The sequence below is a fragment of the Entelurus aequoreus genome, linkage group LG04, assembly GCF_033978785.1.
Source record: "Entelurus aequoreus isolate RoL-2023_Sb linkage group LG04, RoL_Eaeq_v1.1, whole genome shotgun sequence".
NCBI lineage: Eukaryota > Metazoa > Chordata > Actinopteri > Syngnathiformes > Syngnathidae > Entelurus > Entelurus aequoreus.
This window is the reverse complement of record NC_084734.1, coordinates 15,434,586-15,462,574: the sequence shown is the minus strand read 5'-3', so window position 1 is coordinate 15,462,574 and position 27,989 is coordinate 15,434,586. Positions and strand designations below refer to the sequence as shown.

At 40.9% G+C, this 27,989-nt stretch overlaps 1 protein-coding gene across 2 annotated transcripts in view; it reads left to right on the top strand.

The window, feature by feature from the left end:
- The first annotated feature begins 1,444 nt into the window (after positions 1-1,444).
- The window catches only part of gdpd2 (glycerophosphodiester phosphodiesterase domain containing 2), a 72,683-nt gene continuing 46,138 nt past the window's right edge, over positions 1,445-27,989 (top strand). For both annotated transcript variants that reach the window (XM_062044302.1, XM_062044301.1), the window contains exon 1: positions 1,445-1,673. In XM_062044302.1, coding sequence (XP_061900286.1) covers positions 1,653-1,673 — 21 coding nt within the window. In that variant the 5' untranslated portion in view covers positions 1,445-1,652. The remainder of the gene's footprint in view (positions 1,674-27,989) is intronic.

Below are 27,989 nucleotides of genomic sequence, written 5' to 3'. Positions count from 1 at the left end.
ATTCTGGGTGTCTCATTCAGTAAAAAAAAATTCTAATTCCATTCCGTTTTTTAAGGCAGTCTTTCATAACGTTCTTAGCTTTCAATCATTATTGTGAGGTTTTGTATCGGTGTTCCTAAAAATAGATATACCGGCCCCCAGACACACTTTTTTTTTAATCTAAAATAATTGCCCAGGCCTGTCTTAGACGCATTCGCTCATTCATGCGGGCTGGACACTGGCTGAGAGTTTGTGGACGGCCGATGGTGGAGTCGGCTCTCTTGGTTGCTTTGTTGGGTCTGCTCCTGTTTTTGGCCATGCTCCCCCCACCGCAGCAGACGATGGCTTAAACTTAGACTCAAATTTGAGTCTTACAGTACAGATAAGAACGCAATTTCGTTGCATTAGCTCGTTGTAGTGCAGGATAAAAGAGCAATAAGGTGCAGGTATAAATAAATAGATTACTTTACAGATACATTTATTGCACTTTTGCATATGCACCCACGTTTTTGGATGTATGTTATATTGTCTTTATATTCCAGCGAGTCAATCCGTTTTTGGGGGGAATTGAGGGGATTATTTTAATGCGTTCAAGAGTCTTATGGCCTGAGGGAAGAAGCTGTTACAGAACCTGGAGGGTCTCTGTAGAGGTTGCCCTCTAGTGGGTTCTTCGGACCACCACACACTGCCAAGAGAACCCGGAATTCAGGGTATAACACTGTTTTATTTGCATAAATAGCGATAGGCTTCTGCTTTCCAGCAAAATGTATTTTCCTCCTGCGTCCGCTCATCAGCACCTCCAACTCCAACACCCTGTGTCTCGCTCCGGCTGCTGCTAATAAAGGCGACAGGTTTATTAGATGACGAGGTCCACCTGGGCCATCTACTTAGCTGTCGCTGTCTTCGAGGCCGGTCCTTGCACACCCCGTTCCGTGGCAGGCCCGCAGGCCACGCCCCCCTCCACAGTCTCTTTCTAGAGTCCAGTCATGGAACACCGCAGAGGCCACCACAGTGTATATGTTTTTGTTGTTGTTGTCTTTGTTTTACTTTTGTAGCTGAATGTAGAAATGTCTGGTTGCGTCAGCTCTACTCTTTTAATGTCTTTAATGTCCTTTGTGTTCTTTGATGTTTGATGTTTCCCTCTTACACACATGCTTATGTGTGCTCTGGCTATGATGTTTTTTTCTTCCTTGGCCTCAGTCTGGACCCCCTCTCCAGGACCCAGGCTTAGACTTGATTTTTTTTTTCTACTCACCCCCCCCCCCCCCCCCCCCCAGCTTTTACCTGTTTTTTCACCTTTTTTGTAAGTTGGCAGTTCTGTCTCCCTGTAATGTTTGATCCTGTTCTGTCTCCCTGTAATGTTTGTCTGATCTTGAATGGGATTCTGATGAAAATCTTAAATTTCCCCTCGGGGAATAATAAAGTGTTTTTGATTCTGATTTATTGTTTTATTGTATTTTATTAATTTTTTTCTACATTTTGACATGTTTTACCCCTCAAGGCATTTAGCTCCCGCCCTTTGAAGCACGGGCCAACTCAATTGTACGTTGGGACAGCCCTCCTCCCAACTTTGCCGTCCTGCACCCATTCCCTAGCAACACTTTATAGTCAGTACACGGGTGCACGCAGAAGGAGAAGCCACGCTAGTGAGAAGAGGAAAAAGTTGCATCTTCATGTCACATACTGCACTTATGGTGAGTCCCTCTTCAATTGGAGAAAAACTAGGAACATTCTCCTCACTATTAGCATATTGTATGTTATATTTAGCTCAGAAATGTCTGCATCAGCACATTTTATAAGTTTTTCTTTATGTAAAATGATAACCAAAATTATTATTTTTGTTTGTCATAACAGATATAACATATTTTTGGCATGTTTTACCAAATTTGGAGATAGGCTCCAGAGACAAGCTGTAGAAAATGAATGGATGATTTTTTTATTTTTTTTCACTGGACAGGTTTTTTTTTTAAAGTAGTGTTAAAAGTACAAACCACATGCTTTTTATTGGACAGCTACAATTTGTGAACAGTCTTCCTTCTCCACATCGAGCGTTGAACTTTGTTTTTATTGCATTCTCTACATATTGTCGCCCTAAAAAAGGATTGAAAATGGAAAAAAAAGGGGGGGAAATGATTTTTTGTTTTAGTATGTTTTTTGTTTGAGGACAAACGTGACACAAACCTGTTAGAACTACCACTGTTTAATATGTTTGTGTGTATGCTTCACTGATGAGAGTATTTGGCGAACATCGTTTTGTCCTACTCATTTCGGCGGTTCTTGAACTCACCATAGTGTGGACTGTGGCGCAACAGTTTGTTTACATGTAAAACTTCCGCTCTTTCTTTGTCTCATATTGTCCACCAAACGTTTTATGCTGTGCGCGAATGTACAAAGGTGAGCTTTGTTGATGTTATTGACTTATGTGGAGTGCTAATCAGGCATATTTGGTCAGTGCAAGCTAATCAATGCTAACATGCTATCTAGGCTAGGTGTATGTAAAAATTGCATCATTATGCCTCGTTTGTAGCTATATTTGAGCTCCTTTACTTTTATCCTCTTTGTATATAATTTATATTTGCATGTCTCATGACACATTATCTGTATGTAATATTGGCTGCATTTCAGATAGTTGTTTGTGTGCCATGTTGTTCCAGACCACAGCAAACGTTACCTAACTTGCCAAAGATTGTAATAAATCTATTAACCCTTGTATTATGTTGGAAAAAAATGACATTGATTATGTTGCGGGTCATTTTGACCCGTATTGTGTAAATGCACTCAAAACAGTCAAGAAAACAGGTTAAACCAATAACAATTTATTTTAGGTTATATAAACATTTAGAAAAGTGACATACAATACATTTTTAATTCCAACACTATATTTAAGAAATACTTTAACTTCAACTTTAACTTCATCCCAGCGAACTTCAACATTTTCAATGTTCTCCAAATTTTCTTCAACATTTTCAATGCTCTCCACATGATGGACAGAATGTTACTGTGTGCTTTCTGCAGATGTAATTCTTGCATTTCACACAAGAGGTACTTGTTTTACTGTCCTCTCGAGGTAAGCAGACACGTCCACAATGTTGTAGAGAATCACCAAAGGCCAACGGGCTGTCTTGCGCTGGCAGCTGTATGTTGCTGTGACTTTGTCCAGGTTGTCAACTCCTCCTTTGGTGGAGTTATAATCCAGGATCATTTGTGGCTTCATGTCTTCTCTTGTGCTCAGAGATGCATCTGTGTGCATTGTACTCATTACAAGAACATTCTTGTTTCTCTTTGGGCAGTATGAAACAACTGTTGCTTTCTCAGTGAAAGCAAACATTGAGGAATGCAGAGGTCTGCCCTGCATCTTCAGAATTTCGGTGGGAAGTTCTGGCTTATTTTTTCTGACTGTTCCCAACATGGTCAGCTTTCTCTTCTGAAGTTCATCTCCAAGGCGGTAGGATGTAAAGAAATTGTCACATGTGATGTTATGACCTTGCAGCCCTTCACTCATTTCCAGCACCACACGCATCCCCTGATTCTTCTCAGATGTTCCTCCAGGTAGCTTTCCAGTGTATACTTGCATATTCTATGCATAGCTGGATTTTGCATCACAGGCTGCCCATATTTTGATGCCATACTTGGCGGGCTTGTTGGGCATGCACTGTCGAAAAAGACAGCGCCCCCTGAATGGAACAAGGCGCTCATCTACAGTAACATGGGGACCAGGATTGTACAACAAAGGTAAATTTTGAACCCATTTATCCCACACATCTCTGATCGCAGCTTGTTTGTCTCTTTCACGTCGACCAGCTCTGGTGTCGCGGTTGTCAAAGTGGATCACACGAGATATCATGTGGAATGTCTCCAGAGACATTGTTGCACGAAAGATTGGCCTTCCATTCTCTTCATTCCATAGACTTGCAGTGGCTTCTCCCTTTGACCTGTACACTCCAGCTAATAACAGAACTCCAATGTAAGCATGCAAGTCAGTCTGATCCAGTGGCTTCCATTTCTCTTGAAACATGCGTCTCCCCTCCAAGTTGGTCATTTCCAGTATAATCCTCTCTATTGGTGGTGATATGAAGAGCTGAAATGCTGATTGAATCTCATCAACTCGTGTGACAGCAAATCTTGTAGGACCGGGAGTCATTTTGATCACATTGGAAGATGATAGTCTGCCTCGGCTTGGGTGCGGTGATGTTGACCATTTTATATTACCGTCCTTAGATGCCCATGTCCCCTCTGTGGATGATGATTGCTGCATTCCTTGATTTTCATCTGTTGGAGGAACAACGGCAGACTCGTCCTCTGAATCCTCCTCATTACTGTTGGAAATAAAAATGAATCGGTTGGAAGTGAATTTAGAAGTGAATGGACAATGTGGCTACAACACCACTCTAGCACTCCTGTCGACTGAAAACACTGGACAGCACCATGCTACAACCCAGCTAACTAGCAACAATGAAGCTACGAAGAAACGGGAGGTCCCTGTAGAGGGTAATAAATCTACCAGTGAAAATCCTCCCTGGAACACACTTGGTGCAAAGCCAAAGAGAAGACCACCTCCCTGCGACAAGGGAGAATGGATATCTGGCAGGACCCAGCGCCCCGATATCTCTGATCTGACCGGCTGGCCTGCGCTACCATCTTCAGCCAGGCATACTGCGTCATCAACTCCACTGCCACGTAGGACACAGCAGCGGACAGCTGAGAAGAGGAGAACTACCAATAAACCTCCCCAGCAAGCAAGTGTCCAACTAAAGAACAGGTTTGCCCCACTGTTGATGGACAATGGATCCCCCTCTGATTGCCTGAATAACCCACCATCACCACGCAGAAGGGTAAGACCTGCTAACTTTACACCACAGAGAAAGCTAACGAGAGCTCCTGAAAATCTGATTGTGGGGGACTTTTCTGTAAAAGATATGAAAAGCAATAATAACACCAAAGTACTCTGCTTTCCGAAGGATATGGTATCTGACATGGAAAAAAGAATCCTGGAAATTGTCGCTGCACACCCAAATGTGAAAAATATCATCCTGCACATTGGTTTTAATGACATTGTAAAACAACAATCAAGAGAGCTGAAAGAGCACTTCAATAAACTCTTTGAAACAGTCAGCGCTGTGAATGCTGACGTTTTTATCAGTGGTCCTCTACCCCCAATCAGGAGAGGAGCTGAGAGATTCAGTAGACTTTACTCGCTGAATGAGTGGCTATCAAGTGCACTTCTTGCTCGTTCAATGCATTTTATTGACAATTTTAGCTTTTTCTGGGACCGCAGGCATCTTTTTAAGGCAGACGGACTTTGCCTGAATAAGATGGGAGTAAAGCTATTCATGAACAACATGTTTCACTTCCTGCATCTTGCATCTATCATCACTGCCAAGGACAAGAGACAAGAGGAGCCACCGAGGAAGGAAGACACAACACAGCCTATCAGGAACGTCGAAGGAGGACCGCCACTGCAAAAGGAGAACGTCGACCATGAGATACACCAGAGCAAAGAGGAGAGGTGTCTATCCTCCTCTACCGCCCCTCCCTCCATTCTGAATGCATGTGAAGATCCCTCCCCCACATCCCCCAAGCCATCCACGTCTCCATCTTTCTCCCTCCCTCAAGTAGACCTTTCTCCCCCCTTCTCCCCCTTGGAGTTCCGGGAGCTACCCCCACTCACGCCCCACCCTACTCAGATTTTTACCCCCCTAGATCATCGCTCACCTCCACCACCCCCTCCACGAAGGCGTGCTCCACAACCCCCCAGCCATACTTCACCTTTCTCACGCCAACCCCTTACACGCCCTCAACGTCCACCTTCAGTAGTTCGTCCCAGCTCTGACGCTGCTCACTCCCCCTCCCCCTTACGGCAAACCCCGCCTCGCCCTGACAGCAGTCCTGAATATTTCTGATACAGAAAAGGGTTCAGCAGTAGACCACATTATCAGCTGGGCCCAAGGTTGCCTACATCAAATCATGGCACCTTCTACATCCCTGTTGTGACTACCAAGAGAGTAAACATTGGGAAACTTAGCCACCCTGCTAACCTAAACAATCTCATTCCTATTATCTCCAAATCAAAGCCAACATCGAAGCCTGTCAATAACACCATCAGGATGGGTCTGCTCAATGTCAGGTCTCTGAATAGCAAATCATTTTTAGTCAATGATTTTATTAGCACTTCTAAACTTGACTTTATGTTTTTAACTGAAACATGGCTAGAACAAAATAACAGTGCAAGCATTCTGATCGAGACAGCACCCCCCAACTATAACTTCATTGATATATGTAGATCGGGGAAAAGAGGTGGAGGGGTTGCTGCTATATTTAAAAACATGTTTCAGGGGAAACAGATGTCACTCGGTGAGTTTACATCATTTGAATACCTGTGTGCTGTGTTGAAATGTTCTCCCAAAATTCTCTTGTTAATTATCTACAGGCCACCTAAATATTCTGCAAATTTTTTTGATGATTTTACTGAACTATTGTCTAGCATCTCCACTGACTTTGACTGCCTGGTTATAACTGGTGATTTTAATTTTCATATTGACGATTTAAATGACAAGGGCGCAAAAGAACTTTTTACTATTTTAGACACATTTGAACTGTCTCAACATGTGAAAGAGGCTACACATTATAAGGGACACACCCTGGACCTGATTATCACAAAAGGTCTCAATGTTTCTGATGTTCTTGTGATTGATCCTTCATTGTCTGATCATTTCTGTGTTTTCTTTAATATTTCTGTAATTCCGGACACACAAACAGAATCAAAGAATGTCAAAAAGCGGTACATAAATGAACATGCTAATGTCCTCTTTAAAAACGCCATCTCCTCACTACCACCTCTAAACCCATGTCATGCTGATGATCTTGTAAGCAACTTTAATTCCAAAATTGTGAATATCATAGATATCATTGCACCTGTTACAGTTAAAACGATTTCTGGCAAGCAAAAGGCACCCTGGAGAAAATCTGCTGCTGTAACAGCCCAGAGAAGAGAGTGCAGGAAGGCTGAACGAATCTGGCGGAATACAAAACTTCATATTCACCATGACATCTATAAAGAGAGCCTCCAGGCCTACAATTTAGTCTTAAAAAGTGCTAGAGAAACATTCTTCTCCAATATCATAAACAGCAACACAAATAAGGCCAAAACCCTATTCACAATCGTTGACAGACTGACTAAACCCCCAACACAAATACCAGCCGAACTCCATTCCACGCAGAAATGCAATGACTTTGCATTCTTTTATACTGATAAAATTGAAGGCATCAGACGCACCATCAATATCTCAAGTAAAAAAGTTGGATCACCACCCCATTTAGGCAAAAGTAACACAGCAATGATGGCAAGCTTTAATGCCATAGACTCTAAAACTCTAGTGGAAACGGTGACAGCTCTAAAGTCATCCACCTGCTGCCTTGATGTTTTACCTACCAACTTCTTTAAGAATGTTTTTGACTGCCTATCAACAGACATCTTGCAAATAGTTAATAATTCTATTAAATCGGGCAATTTCCCGAAGGCTTTCAAAACTGCAGTCATTAAACCTCTTCTAAAAAAGCAGAGCCTAGATGCCTCTGTTATCAACAACTACAGACCAATTTCAAATCTACCATTCATAAGTAAAATAATTGAGAAAGTTGTCCTCCAACAACTAAATCACTTCTTGGCTTCTACTGGCTGCCACAACAACTTCCAGTCAGGATTTCGACCTCTTCATAGCACAGAGACGGCCCTTCTTAAAGTTATAAATGACATCCGTCTAAACACAGACTCTGGCAAAACTTCAGTATTAATGCTTTTGGACCTCAGTGCTGCATTTGACACTGTCGACCACTCAATACTTTTGGACAGGTTGGAAAACTGGGTGGGGATCTCAGGCACAGTTTTAAGCTGGTTCAAGTCATATCTACAAGATAGGAACTATTTTGTTTCCATTGGTGACTTTGTATCAGAACCAACCAACGTAACGTGTGGAGTCCCCCAAGGTTCAATCTTGGGGCCGACTTTATTTAACATCTATATGCTCCCACTAGGACAAATCATGCAAAATAATAACATTGACCATCATTGCTATGCCGATGACACCCAAATCTATGTAGCGCTATCACCAAATGACTATCGCCCCATAGATCTTCTGTGCCAGTGCATTGAGCAAGTCAAACACTGGATGTGCCAAAATTTCCTACAACTAAATGAAGATAAAACTGAGATAATTGTTTTTGGTGCTAAAAAAGAAAGGTTTAAAGTCATCCAACACCTTCAATCACTGTCCCTGAAAACCTCAAATAAAGCCAGAAATCTTGGGGTTATTTTAGATTCTGATTTACATTTCGACAGTCACATCAAATCAGTAACAAAATCGGCCTACTATCACCTCAAAAATGTAAAAAGACTTAGAGGGCTCATGTCAGCTCAAGACTTAGAAAAACTTGTACATGCCTTTATTACCAGTAGGCTAGACTATTGTAATGGTCTCCTTGCAGGTCTTCCCAAAAAAACTGTCAGGCAGCTACAGCTTGTTCAGAACGCTGCTGCTAGAGTTCTAACAAAGACCAAAAAATGTGAGCACATTACACCAATTCTTAAATCCTTACATTGGCTCCCTGTACATCAGAGAATAGATTTCAAAATCCTCCTGCTCACATATAAATCACTACATGGTCTAGGGCCCAAGTATATCACTGATATGCTCCCACTATATACGCCCTCTAGATCACTAAGATCTTCTGAGACCAATCTGTTAGCGGTTCCAAGAGTAAACTCAAATCAAGGGAGATCATCATTCAGTCACTATGCAACACATAGCTGGAATAAACTTCCTGAAGATGTCAGACTCTCCCCAACTCTCACTACTTTTAAAACTAGACTGAAGACTTTTATGTTCACCTTAGCTTTCAGCTAAATCTTTTAATCTTTTAACTTTTAACGTCTGCACTGTTTTTATTTTTATTGTCTGCATTTTAATTTTGCTTTTATTTTCTTTCATTTCACTTTGTTGTCTGTGAAGCACTTTGAGTCTGCCTTGTGTATGAAAAGCGCTATACAAATAAAGTTGCCTTGCCTTGCCTTGCCTTGCCTTGCCTTGCCTCATTGTAGGAAAATTGACAATCTGGATCAGCAATAACATTGTCCTCATTGTCACCTTTTGGTGAGTTTGTCAAAGAGATGACATGAGAACAGTGACAAGGACAAGTGTGAGAACGTTCCCTCTCTTCACACACCTGGCTCTGGGTCTCAGAGGCAATAAAACTACAAACAATTGTACATCAAAGTAAAAAGTACATCAAAGAGACATGTTTATTTTGGATCTGAACAGCTGTTTACCCACATCAAAGCGTCTGGGTCAAAATGACCCGCAACATCATCTTTGTATACAACTCTAGAAAGACATTCCACTACACATCAAAGTGTCCAGATTTTACACACCAGTTCATGACCCTAGATGAGGAAAAGTCACCAAATTTCAGCAAGAAAAAGAAAGGATAACCAGTACTTTGATCAACACAAAAACTGAAATGGGTCAAATTGACCCTTAACATAATACAAGGATTAAAAGAAGACAGCCTGACGTTTCCTTTAACTTGGACACACACATCTATACCTTGGGCCATTGAAAGCCAGTCATTTCCAGGAGTTATCTCACCTTCTGAGTAGCCTCTGATTCACTAATGGGTTCTAATGTTGTAAAAATGTGTAGAATAAATGTTACATGTCAACATTTCTGTCAACAAAGATTTGCGTCAGCCTGCGACACATAGTCATTTTGATAGTAGGCTAATATAGCTAATATAGACACTTACGTCATGTCTTGTCTTCATCTACTGCCTAGTTTCTCTTGTTATATTCTTATTTTACTGTTATATTTTTATTCTCATCGTTGCTTTTTATTTTTATTCTATTGCAATATTTTTCTATTTTGTCTCCATTTATACCCCCATTATTTACTTTTTACAATTTTGTACACTGCTGCTGGAATTTAAATTTTCCTGAGGGAACTCTCCTGAAGGAATCAATAAAGTACTATCTATCTATCTTGTTAGGATCCGCTGCTCGGATCAGTTTGTTTACAGTTTAGTGTCACGTGTTTGTTTGTTTCTGTTGCCATGACGGCAGATTATGCTCAGCTGCCTCTGGTTAGTGTTCGAGACGCTCACCTGTTGTCCGGGCACTAATCAGAGGGCTATTTAGTCTTCGCCCGGGCAGCACTCTGCCTGGCTTCCTAATTTGCTTACATGCAACAAGTATCGACCTTTTTTTGATTCCTGCTAGCTTTCAGGCTATGCTATTCTTTTTGCTTGCTAGCTCCCATGCTAGTCGTTTTTGTTTTTTCTCCTGTCTGATTTAGTTCTTGAATAAATCATTTTTCCTACCTGCAAGCTGTGTCCGAGCCCGTCTGCATCCTTGGGAGAACACCTCGCACCACGATGCAACCAGGCCGTTACATATCTATCTTCATTATATCACTTATATACAGCTTTCAAACTCATTTTGATAGTAGGCTAATATAGACACTTACATCATGTGTTGTCTTCCTTATAACACTTATAAAATACTTTTAAAGTCATTTTGATAGTTGGCTAATATAGCTAATATAGACACTTACATCATGTGTTGTCTTCATTATAACACTTATATAAGACTTTTAAAGTCATTTTGATAGTAGGCTAATATAGACACTTGCATCATGTGTTGTCTTCATTATAACACTTAGTGTGTATAAGACTTTTAGAGTAATTGTGATAGTAGGCTATTATAGCATATATAGACACTTCACATGTGTTGTCTTCATTATAACACTTATAAAAGACTTTGAAAGTATTTTTGATAGTAGGCTAATATAGCTAATATAGACACTTACGTCATGTGTTGTCTTCATTGCAAGACGTATATAAGACTTTTAAAAGTAATTTTGATAGTAGGCTAATATAACTAATTTAGACACTTACGTCATGTGTTGTCTTCATTATAACACTTATATAAGACTTTTAAAGTCATTTTGATAGTAGGCTAATATAACTAATATGGACACCTACATCATGTGTTGTCTTCATTATTGTCAGGCTTGTCACTGACAGTTTGGTTATGTTTTAGTTTTTCCTCTGTGTTTGCGACTTATTTCCTGTCAGCGCTCTTATTTTGGTTCAGTTTCCTGCTGGTCTCACTGAGCGCTGTTTTCCCTCACCTGTCCTTGAGTGGCAGTCTGGCACACCTGGTGGCAGTTGCCAATCAGGCCACTAATTAGACCTGCCTCGCCCTCCAGTCAGTGCTGGAGTATTACTACCTGTCAGCTGTATGCTGTGGACTGTTTGCTGTATCCTGTATGCTGATAGCTGTTTGCAGCTTGCTGTCTCCTAGTTCCTCGTTTCCTGTTTGCTGGTTCCTGTTCTATGTTTCCAGTTGGCCTGTTCCTGGTTCCTGGTTTGTGTTTTTTCTGAATTTTGGACATTAAATCTTGTTTTCCTGCACCACCACCAATACTTGACAATTATAACACTTACATAAGACCTTTAAAGTCACTTTGATAGTAGGCTAATATAACTAATATAGACACTTACATCATGTGTGGTCTTCATTATAACACTTATATAAGACTTTAAAGTCATTTTGATAGTAGGCTAATATAACTAATATAGACACTTACATCATGTGTTGCCTTCATTATAACACTTATATAAGACCTTTAAAGTCATTTTGATAGTAGGCTAATATAACTAATATAGACACTTACATCATGTGTTGTCTTCATTATAACACTTATATAAAATTTAAAGTCATTTTGATAGTAGGCTAATATAACTAGTATAGATACTTACATCATGTGTTGCCTTCATTATAAGACTTATATAAGACGTTTAAAGTCATTTTGATAGTAGGCTAATATAGACACTTCCATCATGTGTTGTCTTCATAATAACACTTATATACGACTTATAACGTCATTTTGATAGTAGGCTAATATAGACACTTCCATCATGTGTTGTCTTCATAATAACACTTATATAAGACTTTAAAGTCATTTTGATAGTAGGCTAATATAGTTAGTATAGACACTTACATCATGTGTTGTCTTCATTATAACACTTATATAAGACTTTAAAGTCATTTTGATAGTAGGCTAATATAGCTAGTATAGACACTTACATCATGTGTTGCCTTCATTATAAGACTTATATAAGACTTTAAATTCATTTTGATAGTAGGCTAATATAGCTAGTATAGACACTTACATCATGTGTTGCCTTCATTATAACACTTATATAAGACTTTAAATTCATTTTGATAGTAGGCTAATATAGCTAGTATAGACACTTACATCATGTGTTGCCTTCATTATAACACTTATATAAGACCTTTAAAGTCATTTTGATAGTAGGCTAATATAACTAATATAGACACTTACATCATGTGTTGTCTTCATTATAATACTTATATAAGACTTTTAAAGTCATTTTGATAGTAGGCTAATATAGACACTTACGTCATGTGTTGTCTTCATTATAAGACTTATATAAGACTTTTAAAGTCATTTTGATAGTAGGCTAATATGGCTAATATAGACACTTACGTCATGTGTTACCTTCATTATAAGACTTATATAAGACTTTTAAAGTCATTTTGATAGTAGGCTAATATGGCTAATATAGACACTTACGTCATGTGTTGCCTTCATTATAAGACTTATATAAGACTTTACAGTCATTTTGATAGTAGGCTAATATGGCTAATATAGACACTTACATCATGTGTTGTCTTAATTATAACACTTATATACGACTTATAAAGTCATTTTGATAGTAGGCTAATATAGACACTTTCATCATAACACTTTTAAAGTTTTTGATAGTAGGCTAACATAGCTAATATAGACACTTACATCATGTGTTGCCTTCATTATAAGACTTATATACGACTTTTTATTTTTTGCAGCTCCAGACAGATGTGTTTTTTGTATTTTTGGTCCAATTAGGCTCTTTCAACGTTTTGAGTTGCCGACCCCTGGCCTAAACTAAACACTTGCATGCATAAAAATAGATAAATGGACTCAAAATATCAATACTGCATCAGTAATACACAGTACTGTACAGTACTTGTTTACATTGGTTCACAGCAGATCATCAGGGAAGCGGTTGTGTCTTTTTTTCTATTAATAAGTCTACTTTGATGGCTGAAACGAGTGCAAAGGTGACGATGAGGGTGTTATTTCATGTCTCGAGGGTTTTCGTAATGTTAAAAACGGTATTAAGAAGGTCATGAACAGGTATTTTTATGCTGTAGGTATGAAAATATTAGATTTTTGATGAATAATCCCTACTTTGCGGAAATTTATTTACCATGGTCAAACCCAGAGCCAATTTCACTAGGGTTAGTCACTATTGCAGGGATACTTAAATACATTGATTTGGGGGCCTCATTTACAAAAAGCTAATGGCCGATCTTCTCCCTTCACTATTAGTCTTATTTGTATCATCTGGAGAATCAGCGTCCTCTACAGTGGACATTGGATTTTGGTCTTTTTAGTTTTGCTGGAATTCCAAGAACGCTCCGCTGTTTTTAGGCTAGAATAGGAAGGACTTCATTTATCCCACAATGGGGAAATTATGTGGTTGCAGTGCGGATACAAAAAGTAAAAAAAAACAACATCACATGAAAACAAAACACATTAAAAGAGCACAGAGCTGAGGCCACCAGCTGTCACTTCAGTGGTGTCATCTCTACATACAGCTACAAAAGTACAACACCCAAAACCAAAACTACAGGCAAGCCAGTCTAGTACCAGCACTCTTTTACTTTGAAGCCACGCTGTTGTAACACGTGGCTTGGCATTGTCTTGCTGAAATAAGCAGGGGCGTCCATGCCAACGTTGCTTGGATGGCAACATATGTTGCTCCAAAACCTGTATGTACCTTTCCGCATTAATGGCGCCTTCACAGATGTGTAAGTTACCCATGTCTTGGGCACTAATACACCCCCATACCATCACACATGCTGGCTTTTCAACTTTGCGCCTATAACAATCCGGATGGTTCTTTTCCTCTTTGGTCCGGAGGACACGACGTCCACAGTTTCCAAAAACAATTTGAAATGTGGACTCGTCAGACCACAGAACACTTTTCCACTTTGTATCAGTCCATCTTAGATGAGCTCAGGCCCAGCGAAGCCCACGGCGTTTCTGGGTGTTGTTGATAGACGGTTTTCGCCTTGCATAGGAGAGTTTTAACTTGCACTTACAGATGTAGCGACCAACTGTAGTTACTGACAGTGGGTTTCTGAAGTGTTCCTGAGCCCATGTGGTGATATCCTTTACACACTGATGTCGCTTGTTGATGCAGTACAGCCTGAGGGATCGAAGGTCACGGGCTTAGCTGCTTACGTGCAGGGATTTCTCCAGATTCTCTGAACATTTTGATGATATTACGGAGCGTAGATGGTGAAATCCCTAAATTCCTTGCAATAGCTGGTTGAGAAAGGTTTTTCTTAAACTGTTCAACAATTTGCTCACACATTTGTTGACAAAGTGGTGACCCTCGCCCCATCCTTGTTTGTGAATGACTGAGCATTTCATGGAATCTACTTTTATACCCAATCATTGCACCCACCTGTTCCCAATTTGCCTGTTCACCTGTGGGATGTTCCAAATAAGTGTTTGATGAGCATTCCTCAACTTTATCAGTATTTATTGCCACCTTTCCCAACTTCTTTGTCACGTGTTGCTGGCATCAAATTCTAAAGTTAATGATTATTTGCACACGAAAAAATGTTTATCAGTTTGAACATCAAATATGTTGTCTTTGTACCATATTCAACTGAATATGGGTTGAAAATGATTTGCAAATCATTGTATTCCCTTTTATATTTACATCTAATACAATTTCCCAACTCAAATGGAAACGGGGTTTGTACATGTAGCTAAGCTAGCTTAACTACATTTTCCAGGAGCTTGGCGGTACCTTAGCTACTTTTTTAACGAGTAGCTCGTCCTGTCGCTCGGCTACTTTTCGACCACTGTCGTGATGTAGCTTACATCAAAGCTACAAGCTACAAAGAGAGAAAACAGACTGTAAAATATGGAGAAAATACAATGAGCTGGATGAAGAAGAACATCCACACATGCGGAGAACATCCATGATGATTGGTTGGTGTTCCTATGATGAGTCACAATTGGCGAATGCATTAGGGCGATTAGAAACCAGTAAACCAAATCATAACAGACACTCATGTCACATGACGACCAGGGAGCCAGAGACAGAGGGACGCTTCAAGCTGACCTCTCACAAATAAAAAAATGTCAGAGGAATTCTCTCCCACAGATGAGATTTTTCTTTTAGGGATGAAGACGACGTGCAGGAAACCCACAATAATGCGTTTCCTTGGCCATATTTAGACAAATGTACGTGTTTAGAGAAAACAATGCCTTAGTTTTTAGTTGTTTACTCTGTAAAGCAAAATCATAACTGCTCTCTTCATCTAAGACGTGGAACACAAATGTAGGAACACACATTAAGTTGAGTTGACTTCATGAAAAGTTTTTGTTTTGTTGTCAACATATAGATAGATGCTGTTTTTTTTTTACTGTTGGTAGAGAACATGAATAACATTATTAGGGTGGGCCAAAGAAAGGGTAAACTAAATAAAAAGCGATCGTGTGGCGCACAGTACCTCAATGCTAACAAGGGGAAATTACACTTCAACGACTGTCTCTGGCTTTGACAGGATTGCTCGTTTGCATCAAAAAAGTTGTTTTTCTCACGACCATAAGGCGAAACCACCCTTGCCCAGGCACACCCTCCTGGTGTCAGGACTCGGTCAAAAATAGGACTCAGATGCAGAGGTGGGAAATAATCCGGCAGGCTTTTATTTTGAAAAGTTCACTTTTCACCTCTTGAGTCAGTGCAATACAAAAATGGCTATAAACTTTAACTAGGCGAAAAGGTATCACAAAATGTGAACAAACCGAAAAGCACTCCAAAAGGAGGAAACAGAAATGTCTATCTCTAACTACACTAACGCGGAATATTACTATGAAATTTAAACAACAAAAGACGCTCCAAAAGGAGGGAAAAACAATGGGCTATAAAGCTTCTATGCTGATTCTTATCTAGAGAAATAATTAACAAAAGGTCACTCAAAAATGAGGAAAAGAAGAGACGGTAAAAGTAAACTGAACTCACCACTTCGATTTGAAAACTATACAAACAAAAATTCCCTCTGCTTAAGAGGAGAAAAGGAAAACTCAAAATACCAACTTGGAAATTCAGGATCTGGATAACAAGATGAGACAAGGCTTGGATATGACGCTGGAGATGCACAAGACATTCTGGCACGGAACAAAGGGAGGAGGGGGCTTATAAAACACATGGGGGTAATGGGAAACAGGTGGAAACAATCAGGGATGACGTCAGACTGAATGACACATGAGGAAGGGCAAGTGACCTGAAACGAGAGGAGAGTTATTCTTCAAATTAAAACATGAAATTTACAAGACACAAAAAAACCAAGACAAGACATCCCTCACCGTGGTGTGACACCTGGTTTTGGAGTATAAATATTTGGGGTTTTGGCACCAGCCGCTGGAATGGTTTTTTTTTTTTTTGTTTGTTTTTTGTTTGCTCCATGCTTTTTTAACCTGTAAAGCACTTTGGTGCAACCTAAACAGTTGTTGAAAATGTGCTATATAAATAAAGTTGACTTGACTTGACTTGACTTGACATAGATGTGACCGATCTAAGTCTAAGACTAGATCTGACCAATCTAAGTCTAAGACTAGATCTGACCAATCTAAGTCTAAGACTAAATCTGACCAACCTAATTTAAGACTAGATCTGAGCAACCTAATTTAAGACTAGATCTGACCAACCTAAGTCTAAGACTAGATCTGAGCAGCGTAAGTCTAAGACTAGATCTGACCAAACTAACTCTAAGACTAGATCTGACCAATCTAAGTGTAAGATTAGATCTGACCAACCTAATTTAAGACTCGATGTTACGGCTCAGACTCCTGCCAACGCCGCTCATCCGTCTGTGCGCACCTCGGGACACGCCCACGGGTGCGTACATCCAAGGACGCGCCGCGCGCGACTCCGCCCTGCAGCAGCCACCAGCTGCAATCACTCACCGGAGAGCTGCACACCTGGGACTGATGAGGGCGAGCTAGATAAAAGACCAGTGGACCCAAGGATCGGCGCGGGAACTTAGTTTTCTCATGGTGACCCTACCCTCCGTCGCCTGGACAGTGAGCTGTGCGTCTCACTTTTCCCTGGGTCTCCCCCCCTGTGTTTTTGGACCGCCTTCCTCGTTCCTGACTCCTCGCTCGCCCCTGGACTTGACGCCCCTCTCAGCCCCACGGACCCCCGCTTGAATGATCACCTGCCTGCCCCCTGGACTTCCTCGTCTCTCGTTCAACACTTTGGTAACAAACACTTCAGTTAAATTCTACACATAGTCTTACACCACACACAATCTTATTCTAGTTCACACTCCATTTCCTTAGTTTAGTTGTATTGTTTATTATTATTATATATTATACATATATAATAAATAATTGTACATACTGTCCCCTGGTGTCTTTTTGCCGTCACCTCCCCTTAGTAGTAACCATAACAGTAAGTTCCCGCCAAATTATATATAAGGACCTGACGGCACAGTTTTTCTTTAGCTCGTGCCCCAGTGACTTTAGCTCCGCCCCCAGTGACATTTTTTTTCTTCCTCCTTTCTTTTTGCCCCTCTCATTATGTCTTTTCCTTTTCAATCCACCCTGGACAATTTTTCTAGCCCACCTCAGCAAAATCTTGGACTGTTTAGCAGTGCTGTAGGGATAGAAGAATTTACCCGCCGCCTGGCCACCCACCTCCCACCCTTAGTGACTGGCCCTCAGTTAGCTGGATGCGTCTGGCATCCGCGTTCGGAGAGGGGGGGGTAGTACTAGTCTCTTCCATTTTAGCACTGGTGGCTGTGCTGATGTGGTAGCACAGCTGCACCCAGACAGGCTACCACCTGCCAGACAAATACCCCCTGTCTTCTGCTTTTCTCAGCCGCAGCCGCCAGTCACCGAGCTAGCACCTGTCCCCGAACTAGCCTCCGAGCTAGCACCTGTCCCCGAACTAGCCTCCGAGCTAGCACCTGTCCCCGAACTAGCCTCCGAGCTAGCACCTGTCCCCAAACTAGCCACCGAGCTAGCACCTGTCCCCGAACTAGCCACCGAGCTAGCACCTGTCCCCGAACTAGCCTCCGAGCTAGCACCTGTCCCCGAACTAGCCTCCGAGCTAGCACCTGTCCCCGAACTAGCCTCCGAGCTAGCACCAGCTTCCAGGCTGACTCCTGCGTCTCCGCCAGCTTCCAGGCTGACTCCTGCGTCTCCGCCAGCTTCCAGGCTGGCCTCGACCTTCGCCCCTCGGCCAGCAGCGCCGACCTCAGCACCTCGGCCTGCTGGGCCGACCCCAGCACCTCGACCTGATCCTCAGCCGTCGTCCTCGTCTCCGGCGCCGCCAACGTCGGCTGCTTCCACGCCGCCGATGACGTCCGCTGCTTCCACGCCGCCGATGACGTCCGCTGCTTCCACGCCGCCGATGACGTCCGCTGCTTTCACGCCGGCGATGACGTCCGCTGCTTCCACGACGGCGTCTTCCTGTTCCACTTCACCTCAGACGACAATGTGCCCTCCTCTTCGCGTCCAGCGGGCTGTACCATGGTGCCGGCCTCCTCTTCGTTTCCGGCGGGACGCACCACGGCGCCACTCGCGTCCGCCTCCCCGACGGCCAAGAAGTCGACCGTTCCTTGGTCGTCCACCTCGCCGGCCGCAGCGGTGGTCTACTCGCCGCTGCCACCAGACTCGTCCCCGGTGGATTCGGGGACATTTGGGCCGGCGACCCACCACCAGTTCACCCCTCCACCCTCCCTTGACTTTTGTTCCTGTGCCTTTTGTGGTACGACCTGTAGGACATCTGGGAGCTGTCCATAAGGAGGGGGGTACTGTTACGGGTCAGACTCCTGCCAACGCCGCTCATCCGTCTGTGCGCACCTCGGGACACGCCCACGGGTGCGTACATCCAGGGACGCGCCGCGCGCGTCTCCGCCCTGCAGCAGCCACCAGCTGCAATCACTCACCGGAGAGCTGCACACCTGGGACTGATGAGGGCGAGCTAGATAAAAGACCAGTGGACCCAAGAATCGGCGCGGGAACTTAGTTTTCTCATGGTGACCCTACCCTCCGTCGCCTGGACAGTGAGCTGTGCGTCTCACTTTTCCCTGGATCTCCCCCCCCTGTGTTTTTGGACTGCCTTCCTCGTTCCTGACTCCTCGCTCGCCCCAGGACTTGACGCCCCTCTCAGCCCCACGGACCCCCGCTTGAATCCCGGATCACCAGCCTGCCCCCTGGACTTCCTAGTCTCTCGTTCAACACTTTGGTAACACACGCTTCAGTTAAATTCTACACATAGTCTTACACCACACACAATCTTATTCTAGTTCACACTCCATTTCCTTAGTTTAGTTGTATTGTTTATTATTATTATATATTATACATATATAATAAATAACTGTACATACTGTCCCCTGGTGTCTTTTTGCCGTCACCTCCCCTTAGTAGTAACCATAACACTAGATCTTACCAACTTAAGTCTAAGACTAGATCTGAGCAACCTAATTTAAGACTAGATCTGACCAACCTAAGTCTAAGACTAGATCTGAGCAACGTAAGTCTAAGACTAGATCTGACCAACCTAAATCTAAGACTAGATGTGACCAATCTAAGTCTAAGACTAGATGTGACCAATCTAAATCTAAGACTAGATCTGACCAACCTAAGTCTAAAACTAGATCTGACCAACCTGAGTGTAATAATAGATGTGACCAATCTAAGTCTAAGAATAGATCTGACCAATTTAAGTCTATGACTAGATGTGACCAATTTAAATGTAAGACTAGATCTGACCAACGTAAGTCTAAGACTAGATCTGACCAACATAAGTCTAAGACTAGATCTGACCAACCTAAGTCTAAGACTAGATCTGACCAACGTAAGTCCAAGACTAGGTCTGACCAATCTAAGTATAACTAGATCTGACCAACCTAAGTCTAAGACTTGATGTGACCAATCTAAGTCTAAGACTAGATCTGACCAATCTGAGTCTAAGACTAGAGCTGACTAATCTAAGTCTAAGACTAGATCTGACCAACCTAAGTCTAAGACTATATCTGACCAACCTAACACTATATCTGACAATCTAAGACTAGATCTGACCAACCTAAGTCTATGAGCACAAACTCATATTAATTGTATTTTTGTCCCTTTTAACAAAAAACATGAATTGCACTTGGATACATTTTGGGTCTTTTCCACCCAATAATAGAAAAAGCAACATTTGCAGGTACAATCATGAGTTAGCAATTGAAGCTCGGAAGGTAAACACACTTTCATCTTTTCCCACAATGGAAGTAAACAAGACTGTTGTTTATTGTCAGAGTCTCACAGAAACAGCACACACCCAACCAACCCCACATTGCCCCCCCCCCTCCCAAATATCAAAGACTAGATCTGACCAACCTAAGTCTAAGACTAGATGTGATCAATCTAAGTCTAAGACTATATCTGACCAACCTAAGTCTAAAACTAGATCTGACCAACCTGAGTATAAGAATAGATGTGACCAATCTAAGTCTAAGATTAGATCAGACCAACCTAACTGTAAGACTAGATCTGACCAACGTAAGTCTAAGACTAGATCTGACCAACCTAAGTCTAAGACTACATCTGACCAATTTAAGTCTAAGACTACATATGACAAACGTAAGTCTAAAACTATATCTGACCAACCTGAGTCTAAGACTAGATCTGACCAGGCTGAGTATAAGACTAGATCTGACCAATCCAAGTCTAAGACTAGATCTGACCAATCTAAGTCTAAGACTACATCTGACCAATCTAAGTCTAAGACTATATTTGACCAATCTAAGTCTAAGACTAGATCTGACAAACTTAAGTCTAAAACTAGATCTGACCAACCTGAGTCTAAGACTAGATCTGACCAATCTAAGTCTAAGACTAGATCTGACCAATCTAAGTCTAAGACTAGATCTGACCAGTCTAAGTCTAAGACAAGATGTGACCAATCTAAGTGTAAGACTCGATCTGACCAACCTAATTTAAGACTACATCTGACCAACGTAAGTCTAAGACTAGATCTGGCCAACCTAAGTTTAAGACTAGATCTGACCAACCTAAGTCTATGAGCACAAACTCATATTAACTGTATTTTTGTCCCTTTTAACAAAAAACATGAATTGCACTTGGATACATTTTGGGTCTTTTCCACCCAATAATAGAAAAAGCAACATTTGCAGGTACAATCATGAGTTAGCAATTGAAGCTCGGAAGGTAAACACACTTTCATCTTTTCCCACAATGGAAGTGAACAAGAATGTTGTTTATTGTCAGAGTCTCACAGAAACAGCACACACCCAACCAACCCCACATTGTCCCCCCCCCCCTCCCAAATATCAAAGACTAGATCTGACCAACCTAAGTCTAAGACTAGATGTGACCAATCTAAGTCTAAGACTATATCTGACCAACCTAAGTCTAAAACTAGATCTGACCAACCTGAGTATAAGAATAGATGTGACCAATCTAAGTCTAAGATTAGATCAGACCAACCTAACTCTAAGACTAGATCTGACCAACGTAAGTCTAAGACTAGATCTGACCAACCTAAGTCTAAGACTACATCTGACCAATTTAAGTCTAAGACTACATATGACAAACTTAAGTCTAAAACTAGATCTGACCAACCTGAGTCTAAGACTAGATCTGACCAACCTGAGTATAAGACTAGATCTGACCAATCCAAGTCTATGACTAGATCTGACCAATCTAAGTCTAAGACTACATCTGACCAATCTAAGTCTAAGACTATATTTGACCAATCTAATTTAAGACTAGATCTGACAAACTTAAGTCTAAAACTAGATCTGACCAACCTGAGTCTAAGACTAGATCTGACCAATCTAAGTCTAAGACTAGATCTGACCAATCTAAGTCTAAGACTAGATCTGACCAGTCTAAGTCTAAGACAAGATGTGACCAATCTAAGTGTAAGACTCGATCTGACCAACCTAATTTAAGACTACATCTGACCAACGTAAGTCTAAGACTAGATCTGGCCAACCTAAGTTTAAGACTAGATCTGACCAATCTAAATCTAAGACTAAATAAATGATAAATGGGTTGTACTTGTATAGCGCTTTTCTACCTTCAAGGTACTCAAAGCGCTTTGACAGTATTTCCACATTCACACACACATTCACACACTGATGGCGGGAGCTGCCATGCAAGGCGCTAACCAGCACCCATCAGGAGCAAGGGTGAAGTCTTGCCCAAGGACACAATGGATGTGACTAGGATGGTAGAAGGTGGGAATTGAACCCCAGTGACCAGCAACCCTCCGATTGCTGGCACGACCACTCTACCAACTTCGCCACGCCGTCCCCGACTAGATGTGACCAATCTATTTGTAAGACTAGATCTGACCAACCTAATTTAAGACTAGCTCTGACCAACGTAAGTCTAAGGCTAGATCTGACCAATCTAAGACTATATGTAATCAACCTAAATCTAAGACTAGATCTGACCAATCTAAGATTAGATCTGACCAATCTAAGACTCGATCTGATCAACCTAAGTCTAAGACTAGATCTGATCAACCTAACTCTAAGACTAGATCTGACCAATCTAAGACTAGATCTGACCAACCTAAGTCTATGAGCACAAACTCATATTAATTGTATTTTTGTCCCTTTTAACAAAAAACATGAATTGGGTCTTTTCCACCCAATAATGGAAAAAGCAACATTTGCAGGTACAATCATGAGTTAGCAATTGAAGCTCGGAAGGTAAACACACTTTCATCTTTTCCCACAATGGAAGTAAACAAGACTGTTGTTTATTGTCAGAGTCTCACAGAAACAGCACACACCCAACCAACCCCACATTGCCCCCCCCCCATCAAATATCAAAGACTAGATCTGACTAACCTAAGTCTAAAACTAGATCTGACCTACCTAACTCTAAGACTAGATCTGACCAATTTAAGTGTAAGACTAGATCCGACCAACCTAATTTAAGACAAGATCTGACCAATGTAAGTCTAAGACTAGATCTGACCAACGTAAGTCTAAGACTAGATCTGACAAACCTAAGTCTAAGACTACATCTGACCAATTTAAGTCTAAGACTACATCTGACCAATTTAAGTCTAAGACTAGATGTGACCAATCTAAGTCTACGACTATATATGACCAACCTAAGTCTAAAACTAGATCTGACTAACCTGAGTATAAGAATGGATATGATCAATCTAAGTCTAAGACTAGATCAGACCAATCTAAGTCTGAGACTAGATCTGACCAATATATTTAAGACTAGATTTGACCAACGTAAGTCTAAATCTAGATCTGACCAACCTAAGTCTAAGACTAGATCTGACCAACATAAGTATAAGACTACATCTGACCAATCCAAGTTTAAGACTAGATCTGACCAACCTAAGTCTAAGACTAGATCTGACCAACCTACGTCTAAGACTACATGTGACCAACCTAAGTCCAAGACTAGATCTGACCAACCTAAGTCTAACACTAGATCTGACTAATCTAAGACTAGATCTGACCAACCTAAGTCCAAGACTAGATCTGACCAACCTAACACTAGATCTGACCAATCTAAGACTAGATCTGACTAACGTAAGTCTATGAGCACAAACTCATATTAATTGTATTTTTGTCCCTTTTAACAAAAAACATGAATTGCACTTGGACACATTTTGGGTCTTTTCCACCCAATAATAGAAAAAGCAACATTTGCAGGTACAATCATGAGTTAGCAATTGAAGCTCGGAAGGTAAACACACTTTCATCTTTTCCCACAATGGAAGTGAACAAGAATGTTGTTTATTGTCAGAGTCTCACAGAAACAGCACACACCCAACCAACCCCACATTGTGCCCCACCACCCCATCTAATATCAAAGACTAGATCTGACCAACCTAAGTCTAAGACTAGATCTGACCAACCTAAGTCTAAGACAGGCCTGGGCAATTATTTTACTCGGGGGGCCAGATTTAGATAAAAAAAAGTGTGTCTGGGGGCCAGTATATCTATTTTTAGGAACACTAATACAAAGCCTCACAATAATGATTGAAAGCTAAAAACATTGTGACAGACCGCCTTAAAAACGGAATGGAATTAGAAATTTTTTTACTGAATGAGACACCCAGAATGCACATGAAAATGAAAGAATGTGGGATTTACAATATTAACTATGAGTGATAAAACACTGAATATTGACAACATATTTTACAATCAACCAAAACGCAACCAAAATGCAACAAACATAGTGAAAAAAAACCCACCTACAATCTGAGATACCTCATAGTGACCATAGTAAGTAATTACATTACCATAGTAACTAATTAGATGACCATAGTAACTAATTAGATGACCATAGTAACTAGTATATGATGCAGATTCCAAGCATTGAAAGACTTAGTATAGTTGAAGACTTCCGGTCATTAGAAAACATGACTGCACATCATAATGGCAGCTACACTTTACATCTTAAACATCCAAAACTATTATTTGGGAATGTCCGGCGGGCCAGATTGAAAAGCTCAACGGGCCGCATGTGGCCCCCGGGCCTTAATTTGCCCAGGTCTGGTCTAAGACTAGATCTGACCAATCTAAGTGTAAGACTAGATCTGACCAACGTAAGTCTAAGACTAGATCTGACCAATCTATGTCTAAGACTAGATCTGACCAATTTAAGTCTAAGACTAGATGTGACCAATCTAAGTCTAAGACTATATATAAATAACCTAAGTCTAAAACTAGATATGACCTACCTGATTATAAGAATAGATGTGACCAATCTAAGTCTAAGACTAGATCTGACCAATCTAAATCTGAGACTAGATCTGACCAATATAATGTAAGACTAAATCAGACCAACGTAAGTCTAAGACTAGATCTGACCTAAATATGTCTAAGACTAATTTTGACCAATCTTAAGTCTAAGACTAGATCTGACCAACCTAAGTCAAAAAAACTAGATATGACCAACCTAAATCTAAGACTAGATCTGACCAACCTAAGTCTAAGACTAGATCTGACCAACCTAAGTCTAAGACTAGATGTGACCAACCTATGTCCAAGACTAGATCTGACCAATCTAAGTCTAACACTAGATCTGACCAACCTAAGTCCAAGACTATATCTGACCAACCTAACACTAGATCTGACCAATCTAAGACTAGATCTGACCAACCTAAGTCTATGAGCACAAACTCATATTAATTGTATTTTTGTCCCTTTTAACAAAAAACATGAATTGCACTTGGACACATTTTGGGTCTTTTCCACCCCATAATAGAAAAAGCAACATTTGCAGGTACAATCATGAGTTAGCAATTGAAGCTCGGAAGGTAAACACACTTTCATCTTTTCCCACAATGGAAGTGAACAAGAATGTTGTTTATTGTCAGAGTCTTAACAGAAACAGCACAAACCCAACCAACCCCACATTGTGCCCCCCACCCCATCAAATATCAAAGACTAGATCTGACCAACCTAAGTCTAAAACTAGATCTGACAACCTAACTCTAAGACTAGATCTGACCAATTTAAGTCTAAGGCTAGATCTGACCAACCTAATTTAAGACAAGATTTGACCAACGTAAGTCTAAGACTAGATCTGACCAACGTAAGTCTAAGACTAGATCTGACCAACGTAAGTCTAAGACTAGATCTGACAAACCTAAGTCTAAGACTACATCTGACCAATTTAAGTCTAAGACTACATCTGACCAATTTAAGTCTAAGACTAGATGTGACCAACCTAAGTCTAAAACTAGATCTGACTAACCTGAGTATAAGAATAGATGTGACCAATGTAAGTCTAAGACTAGATCTGACCAATCTAAGTCCAAGACTAGATCTGACCAATCTAAGTCTGAGACTAGATCTGACCAATCTAATTTAAGACTAGATTTGACCAACGTAAGTCTAAGACTAGATCTGACCAACCTAAGTCTAAGACTAGATCTGACCAACCTAAGTCTATGACTACATTTGACCAACATAAAAGATTTGACCAACGTAAGTCTAAGACTAGATCTGACCAACCTAAGTCTAAGACTAGATCTGACCAACCTAAGTCTATGACTACATTTGACCAACATAAGTCTAAGACTAGATCTGACCAATCTAAGTCTAAGACTAGATCTGACCAATCCAAGTTCTAAGACTAGATCTGACCAATCCAAGTCTAAGACTAGATCTGACCAATCCAAGTGTAAGACTAGATCTGACCAATCTAAGTGTAAGACTATATCTGACCAATCTAAGTCTCAGACTAGATCTGACCAATCTAAGTCTACGACTAGATCTGACCAACCTAAGTCCAAGACTACATCTGACCAACCTAAGTCTAAGACTGTATATGAATAACCTAAGTCTAAAACTAGATATGACCTACCTGATTATAAGAATAGTTGTGACCAATCTAAGTCTAAGACTAGATCTGACCAATCTAATGTAAGACTAAATCAGACCAACGTAAGTCTAAGACTAGATCTGACCAAGCTAAGTTTAAGACTAGATCTGACCAACATAAGTCTGATTAGATCTGACCAATCTAAGTCTAAGACTAGATCGGACCAATCTAAATCTGAGACTAGATCTGACCAATCTAATGTAAGACTAAATCAGACCAACGTAAGTCTAAGACTAGATCTGACAACCTAAGTCTAAGACTAGATCTGACCAACATAAGTCTAAGACTAGATCTGACCAATCTAAGTGCAAGACTAGATCCGACCAACCTAATTTAAGACTAGATCTGACCAACGTAAGTCTAAGACTAGATCTGACCAATGTAAGTCTAAGACTAGATCTGACCAATCTATGTCTAAAACTAGATCTGACCAATTTAAGACTAAGACTACATCTGACCAGTTTAAGTCCAAGACTACATCTGACCAATTTAAGTCTAAGACTAGATGTGACCAATCTAAGTTTAAGACTATATATAAATAACCTAAGTCTAAAACTAGATATGACCTACATGATTATAAGAATAATTGTGACTAATCTAAGTCTAAGACTAGATCTGACCAACCTAAGTCCAAGACTAGATCTGACCAACCTAAGTCTAACACTAGATCTGACCAACCTAAGTCCAAGACTAGATCTGACCAACCTAACACTAGATCTGACCAATCTGAGACTAGATCTGACCAATCTAATGTAAGACTAGATCTGACCAACATAAGTCTGACTAGATCTGACCAATCTAAGTCTAAGACTAGATCGGACCAATCTAAATCTGAGACTAGATCTGACCAATCTAATGTAAGACTAAATTAGACCAATGTAAGTCTAAGACTAGATCTGACCAATCTAAATCTGAGACTAGATCTGACCAATCTAATGTAAGACTAAATCAGACCAACGTAAGTATAAGACTAGATCTGACCAACCTAAGTCAAAGACTAGATATGACCAACCTAAGTCTAAGACTAGATCTGACCAACCTAAGTCTAAGACTAGATCTGACCAACCTAAGTCCAAGACTAGATCTGACCAACCTAACACTAGATCTGACCAATCTAAGACTAGATCTGACCAACCTAAGTCTATGAGCACAAACTCATATTAATTGTATTTTTGTCCCTTTTAACAAAAAACATGAATTGCACTTGGACACACTCAAGGTCTTTTCCACCCAATAATAGAAAAAGCAACATTTGCAGGTACAATCATGAGTTAGCAATTGAAGCTCGGAAGGTAAACACACTTTCATCTTTTCCCACAATGGAAGTGAACAAGACTGTTGTTTATTGTCAGAGTCTAACCGAAACAGCCCCCCTCCCCCCCGCCCCCCCCCCATCAAATATCAAAGACTAGATCTGACCACCCTAAGTCTAAAACTAGATCTGACCTACCTAACTCTTAAGACAAGATCTGA